This window comes from Podarcis pityusensis (assembly GCF_964106645.2).
Source record: "Podarcis pityusensis genome assembly, chromosome: 16".
NCBI classification, from domain to species: domain Eukaryota; kingdom Metazoa; phylum Chordata; class Lepidosauria; order Squamata; family Lacertidae; genus Podarcis; species Podarcis pityusensis.
In genome coordinates, this window is record NC_138041.1 from 19359056 (window position 1) to 19373251 (window position 14196).

Sequence of the window (14196 nt, forward strand, 5' to 3'; positions counted from 1 at the left end):
CCTTTAGCTTTGTAATTTCCAGGAAAGAAATCATAGGGGTGTTCGATAAATGTGCTCCCAGCAGGAACGCTCTTGCTGAGCATGCCACTCTCATGCCTGTGTGCTCGCTAGCCATTGTCTGTACTCTCTGGCAGGGGCTATCCAGGGTTCCAGGCAGGACTGTCTTCCAGATTAACCTGGAGCTGCTGGGATTGAACCCGGGACCTTCTGCATGGAAAGCAAGTGCCCTACCTAAACATCAGGAAAAACGTACTGTTGAATGTTAGACACTGGAATGTCTCTGGAGGGTAGGACTCGAACCAATGGCTTCAAGTTACAAGGAAGGAGATTATGACTAAATATACAGAAAATCTTTCAGACAGTAGGATAATAATAATAATAATAATAATAATAATAATAATAATAATAATTTATTCACCCACCCCCCAAATCTGGCTGGGCGGCTCCTAGCATAATATTAAAAACACAATGAAACATCAAACATTAAAAGCTTCCCTAAACAGGGCGGCCTTCAGATATCTTCTAAAAGTCAGATAGTTTTTAATTTCCTTGACATCTGTTGGGAGGGTGTTCCACAGGGCGGGTGCCACTACCAAGAAGGCCCTCTGTCTGGTTCCCTGTAGCTTCACTTCTCGCAGGGAGGGAACTGCCAGAAGGCCCTTGGAGCTGGACCTCGGTGTCCGGGCTGAACGATGGGGGTGGAGACACTCCTTCAGGTATACTGGACGGAGGCTGTTTAGGGCTTTGAAGGTCAGCACCAACACTTTGAATTGTGCTCAGAAATGTACTGGGAACCAATGTAGGTTGTTCAGGACTGGTGTTATATGGTCTTGGTGGCTGTTTGACTGTGGAACGGTCTCCCTCAGGAGGTTGTGGACTCTCCTTCCTTGGAGGTTTTTAAGCAGAGGTTGGATGTCATGGATGCTTTAGCTGAGATTCCTGCATTGCAGGGGGTTGGACTAGATGACCCTTGGGGGTCCCTTCCAGCTCTACAATTCTATGATTCTATGATTCTGCCTCTCTCCTAATACCAGAACTCATGAACACCCTGTGAAGCTGAGTGCTGGAAGATTCAGGACAGGTAAAAGAAACGACAGCTCTCCCTTCCATAGGAGGCAGTGATAGCCACCAACTTGGATGACTTTAAAAAGAGGATCAGACAAATTCACGGAGGAGAGGGCTATCAATGGCTGTGTGATGGCCTCGGATCTGGACTCGGAGGCTGAACCTGAGGAATCCCAGGCTGCACAGGAGTCCCCGCCTCCAGGAGTCCCCGCCTCCAGAACCAGCTGAGCCGGGGCTGGGGCTTGAGCCTGAAGGGTCCTCACCTGTGCTGGATCCTCAGGTGCAGGCACCAGCTGAGTCTGCTCTGGCTCCTGAGGGGGTGGGGGACCCATTGCCTGCAGGTGCTCCACTCCCAGCCCTGTCAGGGGAAGCTGAGGTTGCCTCTGGGTCCAGTAACCCTCCAGCCTCTCCTGAGCTGCAGAGGCTCAGGGCAGAGAGGTGGAGGGAACTAAGTTCCCGCAGGAGGAGTGCTCACCTCCAGGCCAGGAGAGGCGAGTCACCTGTGGACCGGGGCTGCCCTATGCCTCGGGGCAGATAAAAGCCAGCCAGCCCCAGTCCCAAGTTGCGGGAGCAACATTGTTGGTAGCCTGTTCCTGCCTGCACCCTGTCCTGCTCTTCTGCCAGAGTTCCTGACCTCACCCGACTCCCTGCCTTGGACCCAGCTTCAGCTTTGACGGACAGCCTCCATACTGCACCCTCGACCTCAGACTGGACTTGGACCTCGCCGCATGGTTAACCCTCGGGACCAGCACAGGCTGCTAGCCATGATGGCAATGATCTGCCTCCATGGTCGGAGGCAGCAGTCCTTCCGAATACCGGTGGCTGGGAATCGCAGGGGGGAGAGCGCTCTTGTGTTCAGGTCCCACTTGCGGGTTTCCCTTTGGGGCATCCGGACAGCTGCTGTGAGGGCAGAACACTGGGCTAGATGTCCTATGGGCCTTCTTGCATTCTTGTCGCTCACGAAGTCATGGGTGCCCTTAATTGATTGGGGTGGGGCAGCAGGGATGGGAGAAAAGTGCGGGCAAGATTAATTGACTCGCCTTAGCAAGGTAAAGAAGTTCAAAAGTTTGCCTTTCATTTGGGTGCTCGGTAGGGGATGAGCACTAAGTCCCTCAAACCAATCACTGGAAGCGCTAATAAGCCTTGATGAGTCCTGGCATCAAAGGCCTGGCATCAAAGTGGGGGCACCACCCTGTGGTCGGGGTTGAGGCCAAACCCCTGCTGCTGCTGCCAGTAGAAGGAGGAAGATCAGATTTGGATGAAAGTGCCATGAATATGTTCAGCTGGGCTGCGGGGCAGGATGTGGTCCTGATTGCCCTGCAGTTACCTCCTAGATATTTTTGGTAACTAGGCGAGCTGTCACCTTGCCAACAAAGGTCCGTATAGTTAAAGCTATGGTTTTTCCAGTAGTGATGTATGGAAGTGAGAGCTGGACCATAAGGAAGGCTGATCGCCGAAGAATTGATGCTTTTGAGTTATGGTGCTGGAGGGGACTCTTGAGTGTACCATGGACTGCAAGAAGATCAAACCTCTCCATTCTTAAAGAAATCAGCCCTGAGTGCTCACTGGAAGGACAGATCCTGAAGCTGAGGCTCCAAGACTTTGGTCACCTCATGAGAGGAGAAGACTCTCTGGAAAAGACCCTAATGTTGGGAAAGATTGAGGGCACAAGGAGAAGGGGACAACAGAGGACGAGATGGCTGGACAGTGTTCTCGAAGCTACCAGCATGAGTTTGACCAAACTGCGGGAGGCAGTGAAAGACAGGAGTGCCTGGCGTGCTCTGGTTCATGGGGTCACGAAGCGTTGGACACGACTAAACAACAACAACAAGGCAAGCTATGGTTGTGTTCAAACTCCAGTTTACGATGCACTTACTGTGTTTCCAGCACCGGGTCTTTCATCCATGTTTGCGCAATGTTTTCCAAAACGCACATCTACCCTGCACTCGTAGGGATGCGGGTGGTGCTGTGGGTCAAACCACAGAGCCTAGGACTTGCCGATCAGAATGGTCGGCAGTTCGAATCCCCGCAATGGGGTGAGCTCCCGTTGCTCGGTCCCTGCTCCTGCCAACCTAGCAGTTCGAAAGCACGTCAAAGTGCAAGTAGATAAATAGGTACTGCTTTGGCGGGAAGCTAAACAGTGTTTCCGTGCGCTGCTCTGGTTCACCAGAAGCGGCTTAGTCATGCTGGCCACATGACCCAGAAGCTGTACGCCGGCTCACTTGGCCAATAAAGCGAGATGAGTGCCGCAACCCCAGAGTCGGCCACGACTGGACCTAATGGTCAGGGTCCCGTTACCTTTTACCCTGCAGTTGGATCTGCCAGCCCCGAGCCGCTTTGCGCAGCTGTGATGATCTAGGGGCCATGCCGGCTGGCCAGGCATCCCTCTTTGTGGGTGGGCAGGTGGCACAGCTCAGCACAACGCCACTTGGCTCCTGGTGGGGTGTTGCCCTGGTGGTGGCAGCAGCAGCAAGGGATGGGCTTTTGTGGCAAGCTCCAGCCACCCTCTGTGCCCTGCCCCCTAGTGTGCGTGTGTGCATGCACCCATCCCGGGCACTTGCAAACCACGCTACACCACTGCCCTCCCTTCCCCCGTGAAACAATTTCTGGCCTCATTCCTAAGCACTCCCCATGGCTGTGAAGTCGAACTACTGGTTTTAGTCCCTTTGGATGCATAAGAGACTTAAGGCATCTGTGTAACATTTGCCTTACAGATATACGAGAAGGGCATAGCGTAGACAAATGCACTCCTGTAAGTAAATAGCACAGGAACTGCTCCAGCACCAGATCCCTGAAGAGAGAGAGCCTCTGCCTTCCACGCTGAAGCACCTCCAAGTCAACTCACAGCTAGGGATTGGGGAGGAGGCTGGTGAAGCCAGCATTTAAAGGCAAATCTGCCTGATTTGCAATGTCCAAAACAGCACGCAAAGCGAAACGCAGGCCTCCCTTGAAATCCGCTCTTGTCCGAATCTTGTAATGCTGCTCTCCAACGAAGGAAGGCAGGAGCCAGGCTGAAATGAGCACAAACATGGATCACATTAGTGGAAGTGGTGTGCAAAAAGGCATTACGTTAGGAGAAATTGCCTTGCAGAACTGTGTATGTGAGGAAAAAATTGCACTAAAATGCCGGTGAATTTTCATCAGCTCCTCCCCCACCTTTTAAGTGCAAACTGATGTGGAGAACTGAACTCCGGGGGGGGGGGGGGGGGAATGAAAAACTGAGAGAAATAGAAATTGACAGAATTGGTCACCTCTATTCACAGCCAGCAATGTCTCTCTCTTTTATTCTGTCTTGGTTCGGATTGTTTATCTCTCCTCCTGGCTGCCTCCTTCTAGCTAGGGAAGGAAAAATCTGCCTATTTCCAGTGAGCTATTACTTTTGCATCCCACTTCTGTAAAAGAAAAGTGGGGGAGAGGGACCTCACTTGAAAATGTGCCTTGCAGTATGTATTTACATTTTTTTAAAATGTATTTTTTTCTCAAGATATGCATGCACTTGGGCCAAAAATTCCTTCAGAACACTCAGCAAACGCAAGAGTCAGCACGTAACTCGGTTCTTATTTATTTTATTTATTTTTACATTTATATCCCACCTTCCCTCCAAGGAACTCAAGGTGGTGTATATAGCTCTCCTCCTCTTCGTTTTATTCTCACAACAGCCGTGTGAGGTATGTTAAGCCAAGAGACAGAGACTGGCCCAAGGTCACCCAGTGAATGTCATGGCTGAATGTGGATTTGAATTCTGGTGTCCCAGGTCATAGTCTTTACATATGATCTATTATAAACAGATGCAATAATGTGCACCTGTCCCTAAAAAATACATATGTGCTCAGTACCAATGATCCTTCTGAAGTATACATAGAAGGAGATGGAAAGTTTATTTATACATTTAGTTCATAAAATTTAAACAGTGCTTGAATTTAAAAAAAAAGCCCCCCAAAACCCTCAAAGTGGTTTACAAAGATGATAAAACAATAACATTATCAGTAAAAACAGTTAAAAACAACTATTTAAAACCCCGGGGCGGAGGGGGGAACCCATGAATTCAACCATAAGCTAAAAAACAGATTAAAATACCCGACAACTTTCTACAACATTCTGGAGAGGCTGGTCTAAACAACTAATCTGCAGCTAATCCAGAATGCGGCAGCTAGACTGGTGACTGGGAGTGGCCACCAAGACCACATAACACCGGTCCTGAAAGACCTACATTGGCTCCTAGTACGTTTCTGAGCACAATTCAAAGTGTTGGTGTTGACCTTTAAAGCCCTAAACAGCCTCGGCCCAGTCTACCTGAAGGAGCGTCTCCACCCCCACCATTCAGCCCGGACAGTGAGGTCCAGCGCCGAGGGCCTTCTGGTGGTTCCCTCACTGCGAGAAGCGAGGTTACAGGGAACCAGGCAGAGGGCCTTCTTGATAGTGGTGCCCGCCCTGTGGTGCCCGCCCTCCCATCAGATGTCAAGGAAATAAACAACTATCTGACTTTTAGAAGACATCTGAAGGCAGCCCTGTTTAGGGACGTTTTTAATGTTTGATGTTTTATCGTGTTCATAATATTCTGTTGGGAGCTGCCCAGAGTGGCTGGGGAAACCCAGCCAGATGAGTGGGGTATGAATAATAAATTATTATTATAATTATTAATTATTATAAACAAACAAGTTTTTAGCAGGTGCTGAAAAGAGTACAGTGAAGGCACCTGCCTGTTGTCAATCGGCAGGGAGTTCCAAAGTTTGGGTGCTGCCCCATTGAAAGATGGATTTCTTGTGAATGAGGAAAGTCTTCTGTGTGAAGTTTATAACAGAGCAAGCTCCACAGATGGAAGTGGTCGAGTGGACATCTATGAGGCAAGGTGATCTCTTAGCTAAACTGCAACCCTATATCTGGAGTGGGGGGGGGGCAGGGATCTGCTCTTAAGTAGCTACGCCTTCCCCGGTCCACTCCATTGCATACCCAAGGCTACAGCCGGCCTTTTGTTGGCCTTCACAGCAATAGAGGCAGATGAATGATGTCAGGCACTGATCATCATTCATCTCCCCTCCTCCTCTTTTAAATTTATTTTCCGGAGAAGGGTGGGGGGAGGAGGGGGTTATGGGGAAAATCTCTGCTGAGAATCACTCATCCTTCCTAATAATGAGAGCTGTCACTGGCGCTGCTCCCTAGGAAATGATTTTCTCGGTAAATATTTAGCCTGTAACTGATTTATGGGTGGAGAGAGGGAGAAAAAAGAGGAACCCTCCCGAAACTTTGTTGGACTAGGAACAGGGCTCCAGGGAGTGGGACTGAGCATGACATTGTGGGGATGTGTTTCTGTGCGTGCTGGGGGTGTAGCCCCACTTAAGGTAAAGGGTAAAGGGGACCCCTGACCATTAGGTCTAGTTGTGGCCGACTCTGGGGTTGCGGCGCTCATCTCGCTTTATTGGTCGAGGGAGCCAGCGTACAGCTTCCAGGTCATGTGGCCAGCATGACTAAGCCACTTCTGGTGAACCAGAGCAGCGCACGAAAATGCCATTTACCTTCCCGCCAGGAAGCACTTTGACGTGCTTTCGAACTGCTAGGTTGTCAGGAGCAGGGACCGAGCAACGGGAGCTCACCCCATCGCAGGGATTCGAACCGCTGACCTTCTGATCGGCAAGTCCTAGGCTCTGTGGTTTAACCCACAGCGCCACCTGCGTCCCTGTAGCCCCACTTAGCTGTCCTTAACAGGCCTGGTTTGGAGGCTCCAGCTGGTGCAAAGTGCCGTGGCTAGACTGTTGGTGGGGAAAGTCCATTGCTAGGACAGAACCCTGGAGCTCTGGGGTTGTGATTCCCGCGTTGCAGGATGTTGGGCTAATGACCCACGGGGTCCCCTCTGACTCTACAGATCTATGATCTATGATTCCATGCCCTAGTGGCAAACCCACAAGCAGGGTCCTCCACACCTGCAATTGCCATCAACTTGTATTCAGAGGCATACTGCCTCCAACATCGGAGGCACAACAGAGCCATTCATGGGTAGCAGCCATTGATGGAGCCTCCAACTCCATCAATAAAAGAATAAGTGCATCAGAAGAGCCCTGCTGGGTCTGGCCATTGGCCCATCTAGCCCAGCATCCACTTCTCACCATGGCCAACCAGATGCCACAATCGGAAAGCTACAACCAGACCTGGATGCAACAGCACTCTCCCCACTGGTGCTTCCCTGGGGCTATCCATAGGCATCATGTCTTCTGAAGCAGAAGTAGAACATACTCACCATGGCAAGCAGGACGTGAGTGCAATGGAGCTGTCCCTACTTGTGATTTCCCAAGTGACTGAGACTCAGAGGCATGTTGCCTCCCAACAGTGGGAGCTGTTATTTTTCATCTCCCTGTCTCTTTGGGACACCAGAGTATTTGTGGCTTTGAGGACCGCTGCAGTCTGCTCCGACTCTCGGATCTCAGGCCCGGAGCGTCTCCCTTTCCCCTCGCTCTCGCATGGAATCGCAGCTGCTTGTAGAGATGAACACAAAGGAGTCTCTTGACATGACAGTCCTTCTCACAACTTGTCACCGGCAAAGCGCTTCCAGCCCGCCTGGTTTTTGGAGTTTGTCATTGAGATCTGAGGTGCTGGATGTGCTGTGTGTGTGTGTGTGTGTGTGTGTGTGTGTGCCTCTTCTGTGGGATGTGTGAGACTGATGGCATCGTTGGTGCTAATGACCCAAAACTGAGTGATAAATGGGAAGATTTTGGGAGAAGAATATGAGCTTCTGCAGAGTCATGTTCGTAGAAGAAATGCTGCAGAAAGGCATTGGGTTGAAACTGGAGACTCAAGAAGGAGGGGTTGGCCTGCCCAGTAGGGAATGAGAAGTGTGTGTGCTTTTTGTGGTGGCTTTCAATGACTACTAGTCACACTGCCTATATCCCCCCCCCCCAATATGCCTTTGACTTCCAGGGACTGGGAATTGCAGGTGGGGAGTGGGGCTTGTTATGAAGACCCCTGAATGTAGCAGTGCTCTGGAGATCAACTGCAGGGGCACCAGAGCCCACCTGTATAGCAGACATCCAACAATATACCGTATTTTTTGCTCTATAAGACTCACTCAGCATCCTGTTCTCACACTGGCCAGCCATATTCCCCAACGGGAAACGTGGAAGCAGGACCCAAGTATGAGAGATAAAGAGATCCCTCCAATCCACTTTATCCAGGCCAGGCATAATGTTCTAATTTTATAGCATGCAGCATCTTCCTCAACTTTTCTCGCAACTAAAAAGCCCCAGACGCTGTAGCCTTTTCTTATAGGAGAGCGGCTCCATCCCCTTCGATCATTTTGGTTGCCCTTGTTCTGAACCTTACCCAGGAGGTCCCAGAAAGGTGGTGGCTGGGCCTTGGCCATAGCGTGGCTATTGTTAGGACAGCGTTCCAGCTGTTCCAGCTGGCAGGGGTCATAGGAGGAGTAATGCCGGCCACCGAGCCTGGAGGTTGCGCAACCTCCCTTTGATTCAATTGTCCTTTGGGCTAATGAAAGCAATTGGCTGCAGTGGGTCCCCTATCCAGCACAAGATGTGGAAATGAGCGTCACATTTTCCTGTGCTAGGAAACAATTAGCACATTAGGGAGAGGTTGTATAATTGTTTTTCTTTCTCTTCCCCCCTCACCTCCCTCTTTTGCAAGCTACTTTGGCTGGCTCTGGAGGTTCTGCAATGCAGTCATTTCCTACGGAGGGCTTCTCCAGATGCCCAGGGATCTGATGGGCATGTGCTGCCAACAGGCACACAGGAAGGATGTCTGCTGTTGGCTGGGAGGGCAAGCACCTGGCACCATCACCTTCCCTTTGCGTGACCTTTTAGGGCCCCTTTCTCTTCTCCGCGCTTGCAAAACAAAATGAGTTGGGATCCTTAATCTGGAACCTGATTATAGATTTATTTCTAATGCAGCTTTTCATCCATGCGCAGAACGACACCATTCATGTAGCGCCGTCGGTGCATCACGCGACAATGGGGCAGTTTGTAGTGGCAAAGCCAACAAGGGATCCTGGTGCACTTTAATCATCACCAGCAGTTTCATGCTGAAGTCTCCCTTGGAAACTTTTTGTTGGTTAAGACACTGAGGTCCAGCTCTGAGGGCCTCTTGGTGGTTCCCTCACCTTGAGAAGTGCAGTTACAGGAAACCAGGCAGAGGGCCTTCTTGGTAGTGGCACCCGCCCTGTGGGATGCCCTCCCACCAGATGACAAGGAGATAAACAATTATCTGACTTTTAGAAGACTTCTGAAGGCAGCCCTGTTCAGAGAAGTTTTTAAGGTTTAATGTTTTATTATGTTTTTATATATGCTGGGAAGCTACACAGTGTGACTGGGGCAACCCAATAAAGATGGGTGGGGTACAAATAATAATATATAACAACAATAATAATTTATTACTTATATCCCACCCACCTGGCTGGGTTTCCCCAGCCACTCTGGGCAGCTCCCAACAGAATAATAATAATAATAATAATAATAATAATAATAATAAAAAGCAACAAAACATCAATCATTAAAAACTTCCCTAAACAGGGCTGCCTTCAGATGTCTTCAAAAAGGCAAATAGTTTTTTATTTCCTTGACATCTGATGGGAGGGCGTTCCACAGAGCAGGCGCCACTACCAAGAATGCCCTCTGCCTCGTTCCCTGTAGATTCACTTCTCGCAGTCAGGGAACTGCCAGAAGGCTCTCAGACCTGGACCTCAGGGTCCAGGCTGAATGATGGGGGTGAAGACACTCCTTCAAGTATACTGGACCGAGGCCGTTTAGGTCTTTAGAGGTCAGCACCAACACTTTGAATGGTGCTCAGAAACATACTGGGAGCCAATGTAGATCTTTCAGGACCAGTGTTATGTGGTCTCGGCGGCCATTCCCAGTCACCAGTTTAGCTGCTGCATTCTGGATTCGTTGTAGTTAATAATAATATGAATAATAGTAATATTAATAATAGTAGTAGTAGTAATAATAATAATAATAATAATATCATCATCAACAATAATCTGCAATACAACTGGTATTCAGTATGACCTGGTATGAGGCATCTTCTGCAGTTTCTATGAGTCCACCAAGCCTTGTGAATCATTCACGCTTGCCACAGCTCCCCCCATGATGATGGGTACCTACTGTAGAATCTCCAGCTTCTGATTACATAATGTTTTTTGTTGGGGAAGGATGGGGGGGGGTGCAAGAGGGTGTCTGCTAACCATCCTTCACTTTTAGATATCCTATTTCAGTGAAGCATTTAATACTGTGCTCCATCAAAGCCGGCTTACAGGAGTGTGCTCCCCGATCTAGGAAGTTAACAAGGTTTTTGCTTAGAGCTCAGCGTCGCTTCTTGGCTGAACTTGCACGGTTCGAAGGAGGGGGGCAGGGAGAGCTCTCCACAAAGAGGGAAATTGCCTAGGAGACAGAGATGGATTGAGGCGGCTATTCCTAAAACACCTGTCACTTGGGTGTAGGGGGCAGGAGGAGGTGCAAGATGTATCATCCCAGTCTTGACATAAATCAGGGTGTTTGCAGCCTAGGCAAGATAAATTGGGAAGAGTTAATGGAGAAATAGCTGAGCAGAAATGGCCCCAGTTGACTTTGTCGGGGCTGAGTTCCAGCGGCCCATTCCCTTTCCCGCCACAAGAGGGCGGAATGAGCCGTCCTGGTTCCTGGTGAAGAGGCTCCCTATTCCTGCATAGGCAGCTCAGGCTGAGATGGGGAAAGAATTCTGCTCCCAGAAATTCTCCTTTGCCAACGCCAGGGTTATCTCTGAGTGAATGTCTCTCAGACAAGTGGGACCTGCTGCACAATATAACAGCACTGAGTGCTAAGTTTTAAATTAGCAATAATCATGCCTCAGATTAACTTCGTTGGCTTTTGTTTCAGCCAGGCTCTCTCCCAGCACACTCTGTTCCATCCACCCTCACTCCCATTTTTTTAAAAAACCATTTATTTATGTTCCACCTTTATCTCCCAAGGATACCCCAAGGATGTCAAGGTGGTGTACATGGTTCTCCTCCTCCCCATTTCATTTCATCCTCACAGCAACCCTGGGAGGTTGGCTAGGCTAAGAGACGGTGACTGGCCCAAGGTCACCTGGTGAGCTTCATGGCTGAGTGGGGTTTTCAAACTCTGCTCTCCCAGCTGCTGTAAATCTGGGACTGTCCCTGGAAAATAGGGACGCTTGGAGGGTCTGAGATCTGCGCTGTTCTATCCCATTAAAAGCTCGAGCAAACAACTAGAACACCTTCTGTCTGGCACAGTGGCGTAGCGTGGGTTGCGCCTGCAAGAGAGCTTTTGGTGGCTGACCTCTGTCAGAGGCAGGATGCTAAGCTCAGTGGGTCCTTGGACTGCTCTGTTGGAGCTTCTTGTCTGTTTCTTCTGACCTGGCCTCTCCCTTACGTGCATGTTGTTGTTGTTTTCCAATCCGTGAAAACCACCATGCTTTTCCGTCTATAAGACGCCCCCATGTATAAGACTCCCCCTATTCTGGGGGGCTCACATTTAAGAAAATGGGGGGAGATGGCACAGAGTTGTTGACCTTTAGTTGTTGAGCTGTCCCATTGCCAGCGGAAGCTGCCAATCACCTGCCCAACTGCCGGAGCATCAGCCAATCCACACCACCCATTGATGCAGCAACCAATAAGATGCACAATAGCCGCTGACAGCAACCAATCTAACGTCCACCCTACGCACTGTCCATGTATAAGATGACCCCCACTTTTTAGCATGATTTTTAATGAAACAAACATAGTCTTATATAGTGGTACCTTGGTTCACAACCATAATCTGTTCCGGAGATCCGTTTGTAAACCAAAACAGATTGTAACCCAAGGTGCGCTTTCGCCAATGGGGCCTCCCAAAAAAATTTGTTCGTAATAAAATAAAAATAAGGTTGGAATCCAAAAAAAGGTTGCAAACCGGGACATGCACTTCTGGGTTTGACGTGTTTGTAATCCAAAATGTATGCAAACCAAGACATATGCAAACCAAGGTACCACTGTACACAGAAAAGTACGGTATGAATTATCTTCCTTCTGCTGTGGTTCTTCCTCATGCCTTACCTTCTCCTTTTCCCTCAGAGTGAAGAAAAAGAACAAGCCGTTGAACCTCAAGATCCACAACAGCGTCGGGAGCTGTGAGAACATCCCTGCCCAGCGCTCCCCGCTGCTCTCAGAGCGCTCCCTGCGGTCTTTCTTCGTCGGACACCCGCCTTTCCTCCCTTCCACCCCTCCTGTCCACACGGATGGCACCTTCTCCACTAGTAAGTCAGCCCTGATGTGGGGCTACAGTGGGAGAGGAGGAAGGGGGGCGGGTTGGTAATCATGCCAGAGCACTGAGCACGCATTGCAGGGGGTGGGGCCCAGATAACCCTCTGGGGTCCTTACCGATCCTACAATTCCATGAGGAATTCCATGAGGGTGCCTGGGGGCTGGCGAGAGTCTTTCCACACAGGCCTGGCTTCCAGAACTGGCTTTCGCTACACAAAGTAGAATAAAAGCCACGTTTCTAGATAAGAAAGCCGAATGCAAATTTTTGCAATGGTTTGTGTGTTGGTTTAGAGAGCGCCCCAAAAGATCGCTGATCAGTCCCGCTAATTCCAGTCCCCAGGCGATAAAGTGCCATTCATTACGTAGCCAATCAATTTACTTATTTATTTATTTCATAACATTTCACGCACGGTGAGACCGTAACCAAAAACCCACGAAAGGAAACCTCCAAGCTACAGTGGTACCTCTGGTTGCAAACGGGATCCGTTCCGTACCTCTGTGTGCTCTGGAACTCATCACGATGTCCCATTGCACCAGAAGTAGTTTAGTCATACTGGCCACATGATCCAGAAAGCTGTCTGTGGACAAACGCTGGGTCGCTCGGCCTAAGTGAGATTAGTGCCGCAACCCATAGTCACCTTTGACTGGACTTAACCATCCAGGGGTCCTTGACCTTTACCTTCTAAGGGTGGATCTATGCACAGGAAAATAACCACTATAAATACGTCAGAAATTAGATCATTATAACAAAAGAAAAAAACCTATGGAAAACCACGTAGAAAAATTTTCTGCTCTCTGGCTCCATCTGGTGTTGCATATTCATAACACATTCAAATCGGTGTTCCTGTACTAATGTACCTGAGTCCCCGTGGTTTACCTCAATAAAGATTTCTTCCTCAAGGAAGAACCTCTGCTGTTGTGGAGTAGACAGGGAGACACCAGCAGGCTTGGGAAGAACACTGCAGTTTGCAAAAGCACAACATGTTTTTTTAAACACACATATCCTGGGGAACAATTACCCCCAAACAGTCTGTTGCCTGGCTGTCGGAGGAGACAAGTTGGAAAACTAGGTGCATGGGAATAATACAATGGAGTGTTCCGGGAAAGGGCAAAGATGGCCGGCTGGAACAGCAAACAGGAGCACTTGGTGCTGCAACACTCTGTTGTTGGATCCACTTCTTTATTTAAAATACAAATGATCCTGCCGCATCAGGCCTGTGGTCCATCTAGTCCAGCATCCTGTTCTCACAGTGGCCAATCAGATGCCTGTTGGAAACCTCCAAGCAGAACCTGAGGACAAGAGCCCTCTGCCCTCCTGTGGCTTCCAGTAGTTGGCATTCAGAAGCATTACTGCCTCTGGTGGTTCAAGTAGAACATAACCATTGTGGTGAGTAGTGAGAAGCCTTCTCCTCCATGAATTGGTCTAACACAGGGGTAGGCAACCCCTTTAAAAAAATAATAATATTTTTTATTAATTTTAACATATAAATTATAAAATGTACCACAAAGCTTATCACTTATACAATCTTTTTGGACTTCCATCAGCACCTCTGATGATCCACCGTTTTCACCACTTGTTATGCATTTCTTAACTTTATATTGCCTTTACATCTCTTAACAAATCATCCTCCCCTTTATCCATTTTTACAATACTTCTAATAATACTCCTCACAAAACTTCTTGCAACCCTACAAACGTCGTCTGTTCTTCACAATTATTTTTCAAATAGTCCGTAAATTTACTCAGGGGTAGGCAACCTAAGGCCTAGGGGCGGACGGTCCGGATTTAGAGCCAGTATGGTGTAGTGGTTAAGAACGGTGGACTTGTCATCTGGTGAACCGGGTTCGCTTCCTGCTCCTCCACCTGCAGCTGCTGGGTGACCTTGGGCTAGTCAC

The 14196-nt window shown here is 49.1% G+C and overlaps 1 protein-coding gene across 1 annotated transcript in view; it reads left to right on the top strand.

The window, feature by feature from the left end:
* KSR2 (kinase suppressor of ras 2) overlaps nt 1-14196 on the top strand; it is a gene marked incomplete at its 3' end in the record, with an annotated part of 180225 nt that overhangs the window by 72656 nt on the left and 93373 nt on the right. Inside the window, exon 5 of the mRNA XM_080986238.1 lies at nt 12113-12294. Within this exon, the coding sequence (XP_080842364.1) occupies nt 12113-12294 (182 nt within the window). The remainder of the gene's footprint in view (nt 1-12112; nt 12295-14196) is intronic.